Source organism: Myotis lucifugus, unplaced genomic scaffold (assembly GCF_000147115.1).
Source record: "Myotis lucifugus unplaced genomic scaffold, Myoluc2.0 scaffold_1403, whole genome shotgun sequence".
Taxonomy (NCBI): domain Eukaryota; kingdom Metazoa; phylum Chordata; class Mammalia; order Chiroptera; family Vespertilionidae; genus Myotis; species Myotis lucifugus.
In genome coordinates, this window is record NW_005872451.1 from 4315 (window position 1) to 13058 (window position 8744).

Genomic DNA, 8744 nt, shown 5'->3' on the forward strand with positions numbered 1-8744 from the left:
GTGGCTAATGTGAAAGGTATCTGAGAAGTACAAACCGGGAGGCATAGAAACTATTTAGGAAGCTTTTTCTGTGGTTTAAGCGAAAGGTGGTGATGAAGAGAAAAGGACTCATTCAAGAGCAGAAAAATCTATAGAATATGGTGAGTAACTGGCTATAGGAAATGAGGGAGATGAGTTTATTTATTTAAAAAAATTTACATAATAGTAGTTAGACATTTATAAAATTTATGAAGTGATCCCTCTGATAAGTCTAATACCCACCTGGCTCCATACATAGCTATTACATTATTGACTATTTGAGGGAGAGGAGTTTAGCATTCAGCTTATGCGACCAAGTGATAACACCAGTTAAGATAAAAAATTCAGAAGGGAGAGTAGGGTGTAAAAACAAGGGGAGGATTTCAGGTTTTGGGTGTGTAATATGGTTCTTGTAGGTCTCTTTTTAAATAGAAGAATCTTGGAGAAGTTAGACATTAAGTTCTTGAAAATTTTTCTTATTATCTCTCTCTTTTAAAAAAATATATTTTATTGATTTTTTACAGACAGGAAGGGAGAGGGATAGAGAGTCAGAAACATCAATGAGAGAGAAACATCGATCACCTGCCTCCTGCACGCCCCCTACTGGGGATGTGCCCGCAACCAAGGTACATGCCCTTGACTGGAATCGAACCCAGGACCCTTCAGTCCGCAGGCCGACGCTCTATCCACTGAGCCAAACCAGTCAGGGCTTATTATATCTCTTTATGGCACTAGTTTTCAAGGAGGGAGGCTATTTAGAGCCACAGAGGACATTTAACAATGTCTGTAGATTTTTTTTAGAGATTTTTGGTTTTCTTTTGTTTGTGTTTTTTTTTTTGGGGGTGTGTGTGTGTGTGTGTGTGTTTAGAGCGAGAGGAAAGGAGAGGAAGAGAGAGAAACATCGATGTGAGAGTGAAACATTGATTGGCTGCCTTTTGAAGAATTTTTGACTTTTATAGGAAAACTGGAACTATGGCAATACTAGGCTCACAGTCCCACATGGCATATGTTTGGATGGAGTTGAGCCGGGGGAAGGTCATTAAATAGAATCTAGGCTTATTACTTTACCACAGTTCATACCACTCCCTATTACCTTATACCGTTTCACTCATTTTCACTACTCATCTCTATAGGCAATTTATTTTCAACCTCTGACGTGCTTTATAGTTTTAAATTATTTTCTATGTGTGATTCTATTTTAGCCTTGATACATCAGTAGAGAAGTTAAATACTGTGATTATTATCCCGATGTAAACAAAACATAGTTCAGAGAAGTTTGATTCGCCCAAACTTATACAACAAAACCAGAATCTTTAGCCCTAGCTGGTTTGGCTCAGTGGATAGAGTGTCAGCCTTCAGACTGAAGGGTCCCAGGTTCGATTCCGGTCAAGGGCACATGCCCTGGTTGTGGGCTCAATCCCAGTGTGGGGTGTGCAGGAGGCCAGCTGATCAATGATTCTCTCTCATCATGGATGTTTCTCTCCCTCTCTCCCTCTCCCTTCCTCTCCGAAATCAATAAAAAAGTATATATATGTAAAAAACAAACAAAAAAACTCCAGAATCTTTAGATTTCCTCTTTCAGTTCTGTTAATTTTGGGGAGAAAGTTTCTATCAAGAACTTCATTTAGTGATTCATGCAACAAAGCCAAAGAAGTAGATACGGGCATAACTGCTAGAATAGATGAGTTCCAACTGCTAAGCTGTTCAAGTATCACTGCAAGTGTTTAACTTTTCTTTTTTAATGACTATTTCTGCTTCCCTTCTCCTTACAGGAATATGAAAAGACTGCCCGTCTAGCTGTCTTGAAGTTGGGTGTGGCTATATGACTCGCTTTGGCCAGTCAAGTTCGAGTGGAAGTGGTATTTGTCCCTCTGAGGCAGAAGCATTTAAGAGCTCATGAACAATTCTTCATGCTCCGGGAAGGGGTGTGGGGGTGCTCTAAGCTTCATAGTGACATGGCAGGATCTCGAAGTGGTGGAGGTCCATCTGCTTGGGTACCTGAGTAACTTACAACAAGCAGAGGCGCCTGCCTACTACTCTAGACATGTAGTGTGAGAGATAAACCTCTGTGGTTTTAAGCCATTGTGATTTTGGCACTGTTGCCACAGCATAACCTAGCCCAACCTGACCCATACAAGGACTCATTTGCATGGTCGCTGAACTTTTTCAAGAACTAGAATGTAATTCCTAGACCTGATCATGTCACTAAAATTTGTAGTTCCTATCTGGGAGACAGTGAGAATCAATTGTTGATTTTTTTTTTTTACACCCCTAATTTCCTCATCCACCGCCACCTTCTAACTTGGAAGAAAATTATTTTCTGAATCCTTCCCACATGAGCTTTCCATTATTCTGGCAGTTGGACTGGGAGGAGAAGAGAGCGGCCCGGATCCTTTTTCCGTTCCAAAAGCTAATCCCAGAACTATCCCCACCCACTAGCACTCACATAACCTTGTCATAGGGCGCCTATTACCACTCCCAAGGTGTCACCAACAGAAAGGAGTTGCCGCTGGCACCGCTGCAATGTTAGGGCAAGGCAGCCAGGCTGCGCTCTTTCCTCGCTGGTGCCTGGGCTTGGCCAACTTCGGAGAAGCAGCATTCTCCAAGGGAAAGAAGCCTTCTCAAGTGGGAGCAAAATGAGTGTGCGGCGCACACCCATCCCGGGCACTATGTGAATGTGGGGTGAGTTCTTTTAAGTCCTCCAGCTCTGGGCAATTTCTAGTCGGGCTCATAAGCTGCCCCGATGAGGACTACGGGGCCTCTACCGGTGTTTCTGGGCTTTTCTCAAGCCCGCTTGTGCTTGTCATCTTTGCACACTTGCAAAGTTCACAAACGGTGGGGGTTGCGCGCAACACGAGCTCCGGCCACCAGACGGCCGCCGGGATCAAAGGTCGGCGGGGCCGCGAGAGGCTGCGCCTGCGCAATCCCACTCCCGCCTGGGCGAGAAGGGGTGGCGGCAGCGGGCTCCTTCCACCGCGTGCTCGCAGAGGCGGGAAAGTCTTAGGGCGAGCCGCCGCGCCCCTCCCTCTTCCTGCCCCGTCCACCTGTCTGCTGCCCTGGGAGCCGGACCTTCTCAGGCGGCCAGACTTCGGGGGAGGGCGGCGTGCAGGGCCCTGGGCTTCTGACTCATCATCTCCAACCCCCTTCTCGCGCGCGCTCCAAGTCTCAGGACTTTAGACTTGGGCACCGTCAGAGGGGGCGCGATGACAGCATTTGGGGAACCCCAGCTTTGCCGAGGGCCATCCCCCACCGCCTGCGGGTTTCCGAAGCTGCCAGAGAGAGGATCATGGAGCCACAGTCAGCTCTCAGTTCGCCTGGTTGGGGTAGCGGCGCCCCCTTTCGGAATAACCCGCCTGGCTCCTCCCTGAACGCCGGGCCAGTGGTCGCGTCCGAGGAAAGTCGGCTAGGCCCGGACTTTCTGCTCCTCACGTCACTCAGCAGAGGCACAGCGCCCTCACCGCGGAGAGAAGGCTCTTTATTTCCCAGCAGGCCGCGGGGTACGGGGCATCATGGGACTTGTAGTCTCCGCTGGAGTACGGAACCAGTCGGAGGGGGAGAACTAAAGCACCCCAGAACTGATTTCAGAGAGTCGCCGCGTATGGGAACCTGGGTTTGGAGTGGATGGGATTATGAAAGGTGGAAAGAAGGGACATAGTGAGATGAGGAAGATATGAAGCTATATGGGACGGGGGTGGGTAAGGATGGAAGGGGGGAAGCTGAAAGTTAGCCTAAGGATGTCCTGCAGGGGGGCAGCTTTTCAGGGCAATGGGGTGAGGGAAGAATCTGGTCTAGGTATAGCTTCCCCTAGACGAGAAAGAGGCCTAGTCTGAGTGGAAATTGAAGGCATTCCCACTGGATTGCATGTAGGTCTCTAGGGCCTCCATCTGTTTTCTGATTTTGGTGGGGTGCAGTAGGGTCCGGAGAACGCTCCCACAGGGTAGGAGAGCAGCGCTTGTCTGCTTCCCTTGCCACCTCATTCAGTTGTTCGGTTTGCTGTGCTAGCCACCGCGGGACCGTTCTCCAAATCAGTAACTTCCTCCAACTCAGAGAGACCCTGAAAACCAGACAGAAGTGTGAGGGGTGAGAAAGGAGGAATCCTCGACAAAAGCAACTTCCTCCTCCTCCTCTCTCATTTTTTTTCTTGTGTTCCTATAGCCCTTCTAATATTTAGGCAGCTTTCTAATGCTCTCCTCACATTTCTGGGTCCAACCATTTAGACATCCAATTCCCTCTTACCCACCACTAAGGGAGGTATGTCCAGTCAGAAAACCAATTAGCATGAGTCTAGGACCCCTTCCTTTCCTCCCTGCCCCATTGTTTTCCTTTAAGTGCCATTGGCCAAAATAGCCATTGAAAAAAAATGAGCTCCTAGGTAGCTGCTCCATATTTTCCTCCCTGCCCTCAGTACCTCCTGCAGTTCCTGGTAGTGCAGACTCTGTCTCCTGCAGCATCCTGGCTTCCTCTGGTTTAGCAGGAGTAGGGAATACGCTGAGAACAGCACTCCTCCTAGGGTGAAAGCCTCAGCACTGAGCTCCAGCACCAACAAGCCTTCCAGCTGCAGGTAGACAAGGCTGAGGATGCTACAGGGGAACCAACACCTGTTTGCCCCTGCCCTTATCCCTCTCCGGCTCCCTTTGCCTCCTCGTCTTCCCATCTTCTCCTTTACTCACCGGTACCATGGAGGAGGCAGGTGCTGCAGGCCCCAAGGCTGTCTTCATCACCTCAACCACCACCACAATGAAGCCCAAGATCAGATTGATGGTGTTGAATATCATCATGGCGCGCACCTGCCGGTGAACCAGTGCAGCCCTGCCTAGCCTAAGGGGACTCATTGCAACCCCAAGCCCAACCTGCACCTACCCGAAAACAGAACTCAGATTTTATTCTCCTAACAGGGCCCTCAGCCCTCCATGTTTTTTGCTTTTTGCCTTAGTCTTTTAAGATTGTCAGGCAGAGAGCTAACAGGATTAGCTTGGAGAGCCACTTTCTAGGTTGAGGGGTGTGGTGTGTGTGTGTGTGTGCATGTGTGTGTGTGTTTTGGGTGGTCAAAGAATAGTACTGCATTCACTTCCCCTCTCACCTTCCAAAGGCGGGGTGCTCTGCGCAGCTCAAGGGTAACAATCCCAGTGAGGAGACCCTGAATGGTGAGAAAGGCAAGTGTTGAGCTCTGGTCCTATTAGTGAAGGGCCCCCAGGATCTTTCTTCCGTCCTCTGTTGTGGTGGATCTTACCAGTGCTCCAGGTCCAAGCGGCAGTGCGGTGGCCATGTGACAAGCAGAGTTCAGGCAGGCAACTGAGACAGCCAAGGGCACCACAGCCACTGCGAGCCATAGTTGGCTCACCTGGAGGCCAGACGCAGGGGAACTGTCAGGGATCCCCTCCCTCCTCCCAACCCCTGCAATTGGCCCGAATGCCTGGTGGTGGGAAGTAGCCAACCAAGGGCAGTGAAGGAAGGGGATATCATTTAATTTGTTCCGCCTGATGTCATAGTTTAGTTACTTACCTATGTGCTTTCCCCACATGATGGAAGCTGCTCATAGATTAAGGGTTTTGCCTTATTTATTCTATGCTCCCCCCACCCTCCTCCCTCTCAGAGTCTAACGTTTTCAAACACATGGTAAGTGTTCACAAAACACAGATGGAATTGAATTGGGGTACAAGTGGATATGCTGAAGCTTGGGGTAGGGCATCCTGGCCTCACCGCCAGCACCAAGAGGTGCCCACTCTGCCTGTGCCTTGCCCAATGCTGTAGCTTTTCCAGACGAGGGCTGGGTCTCCCTTGCTCTTGCTGACCAGCTCTGTCCCCCATGGCTCCCTTGATTGCTGAAGCTGTTTTTTTTTTCCCCTGGGAAAAAGGCAGGAGACAGGTCATGCAGGAGCCTCTATTTCAGCTGCCCCTCCGCATGCTTCTAATATCCAGGGAGTTGAGGCTCAGGACCTCTCACCTACCTACTCTGAAGCAGCTACTTCAAGGGACCCAGCTGGGCTTGGAGCTCCTGGTGGGGCCTGGTGGCTCAGAGCTGACAACAGACTTGTCTTGGCTGAGACAGGCTGTCAGGGTTGGGGTGTGGTGGGGCAAAGGTCCCTAAGAGGGCCTAAGGACCCAGGAAGTGGCCGTAGGTAGATACCAGCCGCTGTTCGGTCCACAAGATGCCCAGCTCTGCCCTGCTTTGTTCCTGTTTCCTGTTGCCTCCACCTCTGCCCATCCTGGGTTCCTCTTCTGATCACTCTCCCATGGATGCTACCACCCTGGGCCCTAATTCTGCCCCCCACCCCCATTTCCATCTAATCTTTCTCCTTTTTTCTTTTTTTCTTTTCTTCCTCCTCAAATAACTTGCTGTTCCCTAGGGAAATCCCACATTACTGTCTGGATTGTTCCCATGTCATTACCACTTGCAGCTTTGTCCCCAAACCAGGCAAGGTTTAATTCCCTTGGCTTCCTATCTGTCCCTTTCTGAATGGTTTCTCCTCTCTCCTTCCTCTTTTGAAGGATTTTCTCTGGATGGGACACTGACAAAGAGGATGGGGTGCCCTATTATAGTGGGGCTTGTTTTTAGCTCAGTGATAACCTGCAGCTAGACATGTATAGAAGAGAGTCCCCAAATGGCCAGTCTTGCGAAGGATGCTATTGCAACAATTAATATTTTTGAGAGATACAAGTTGCCTTGCAGCCCTGCAGCCAGGCTGACCTGGACTAAAATCTCAGCTCTGCCACTTTCCTAGCTGTGTGACCTTGAATACATTATTCTACCTATTTGAACCACTGTTTGTTCAAACTGAGTTATAAAACGGGGGCTAATAATATGACTGTGAAGGGTTGTTGACTCATGGTGGGTGCTTAGTAACCATTAGTGGCGCTGATGAGGTCATACTGTTGTGCCTGATGCCCATATACTAAAGGGCTTATTCAGAAGCTAAGCTGGGGATATTTATTTCTACAATAGGAAGCAGAACCAGCGGGGCCCAAATATATATTTAGAGATCAAAAAGAGGAAAGATCCATCTTGATGCAGAGCCTGAGGTTTGGAGGCAGCCAGACCTATGTTCAAATTCCACATCTACCTGGCTGACCTTGTGCAAGTTACTTAATCTTTTGTTTGCTTACCTATAAAGGGAAGTTAATAATACCACAGGGTTCCTTTGAGTATTAAGAGAAAATGCATATAAACCAGCTCAGCCCAACACCTTGCACATAAGTGCTCAATAAATGCTAGTGGCTATTATCATTATTATTATTGATGATGAAAGAAGACTGAGCCAGAACACCCTTGGGAGTTAGCACCGGGCGGCTGGGTTGTGTGAGGAAAGCGGCCTTCTTTGTAAGCCACTGACGCCCTGCTCAGTGCCGAGCCTATGCTCATCGGAGCATTGTGCCCTCTCTTCTTTCCTGGGGAGTGGGAATCACACTTAAAATGGCTGAGAGCTGCTGTGGATTAACTTTATTTGGTAGCGGTGGATGGTCCGACAGAATGTGAGGTGCTGGGCTTGCACGGAGGCTCCCTGAGCCGGCAGGCCAGGGGAAAGGGACTCGTTAGCCTCGTTTTCCTTACCTATAAATGCGACCTAACATTTCAGAGTGTAATGGTAAGGATTATATACTTACTATTAAATATGTGAACAGGTATCCAGTAATGACTGATTAGATCTGACTACACCACTTAAAAACACATAGCCCCTGTCCAGATGATCATCTCCCACAGGGACGGCGCTGCACCCCCTCATCCGTTCACCCCCCACAGCGCCGAGCAGAGTGCCGGGTACTCAGTAAGCACTCAGCACATATTTGTTGTATTGAAGAGCCAGTAAAGTGACTTCAGGAATGGAGAACAGAATTCGAGAGGAAGGTGCAGGAATTGTTTATCAAGAACAGAAAGGACCGAGGAGTAACTTTAAATAATGTTTCTTACACGGCAGACATGAGCTATCTCTATCATCGCCCCTCCTCCTCCCCAAAAAGAGACACAAATTGAAGGGAGAGGCTTTGAGATAAAACCCCAGGAAGAACTTCCCGAGTCTGTGCATGTCGGGGCAGAAAAGGCGGCCGCGCCAACTCCTTCCCTGGTATGTCCGGGTTTAGGGTGGGAGGGGCGGCGCGGCTCGGAGGCTGGGGGAAGGACGGGATGACCTTTCCCAATCTCTCCCGGTCTCCGGCAGAAACCGTCCGCGCCGCTAATTAAAATTCTTCTAGTTACATCTATTTTGTTACATCTATTTTCAGTACATCCAAAAGGCAAAAATAAACCCTCTGGTACCGCTGTTCTCCCCTCCCTCCCCCATGGCTTCCAGGGAAGAATTTTTAAAAATCTAGCTTTTCTCACTGCCTAAAATGTTCCGCAAAAATGACAAATAGGGCCCCTCTAGCAATTCATAGCTCTCGAAGGGATGAGGCGGCCACAGCGGCCCCACTGGAGTCCACTGCACTCTCCAGGGCACGGAAGGGATGACCATTTGGTTTAACTCCACTTGGGGCCAGAAATCGTGGGGAAACAGAACTACTCAACTTTTTGGGGGGAAGGAACCACCTATAAAAAATTTGTTCAGCCCCCTTTATTTACAGATGATAAAGTGGGATGTTAAGTGATTTACGGAAGGTGGAAGGGTGTTTAAAAGTCTGGATTGGCCCCAAAAAAGCCTTGAACCCCTTAGGGCTAATCTAAACTTTTTAATGAAAAAAATCAGGAGCCTTGGTAAACCTTTTGGCCCCAAAAAGAGGATTTTTTTTTTTTA

At 48.8% G+C, this 8744-nt stretch overlaps 2 protein-coding genes across 3 annotated transcripts in view; one reads left to right on the forward strand and one right to left on the reverse strand.

Annotated features, from left to right (window-relative positions):
• The first annotated feature begins 2536 nt into the window (after positions 1–2536).
• ZNF219 (zinc finger protein 219) overlaps positions 2537–8744 on the forward strand; it is a 14957-nt gene continuing 8749 nt past the window's right edge. Inside the window, exon 1 of one of the 2 annotated variants that reach the window (XM_006107747.3) lies at positions 2537–2700. The gene's annotated coding sequence lies outside the window, so the exon portion shown is untranslated. Of the gene's footprint in view, positions 2701–7881; positions 8079–8744 lie in introns of those variants that run through there. The other variant, XM_006107748.3, reaches the window with a different exon arrangement.
• TMEM253 (transmembrane protein 253) lies at positions 3820–5826 on the reverse strand. The gene is made up of 6 exons (XM_023748441.1): positions 5719–5826; positions 5249–5359; positions 5099–5155; positions 4695–4805; positions 4427–4573; positions 3820–4072 (listed from the first exon to the last, which is right to left on the reverse strand). The coding sequence occupies exons 1-6, from the start codon at positions 5824–5826 to the stop codon at positions 3992–3994; spliced, it is 615 nt and encodes a 204-aa protein (XP_023604209.1). The 3' UTR covers positions 3820–3991.

What these genes read in the sequence shown, in the direction of transcription:
- TMEM253 (XM_023748441.1), bottom strand. Translation starts at nt 5,826, where the DNA reads ATGGGGGACAGAGCTGGTCAGCAAGAGCAAGGGAGACCCAGCCCTCGT. An exon ending in GGCACCTCTTGGTGCTGGCG is followed by an intron (nt 5,360 to 5,718) that starts GTGAGGCCAGGA and finishes TCTGGCCTCCAG; the next exon opens with GTGAGCCAACTATGGCTCGC. An exon ending in GAGCACCCCGCCTTTGGAAG is followed by an intron (nt 4,806 to 5,098) that starts GTGAGAGGGGAA and finishes GTTCACCGGCAG; the next exon opens with GTGCGCGCCATGATGATATT.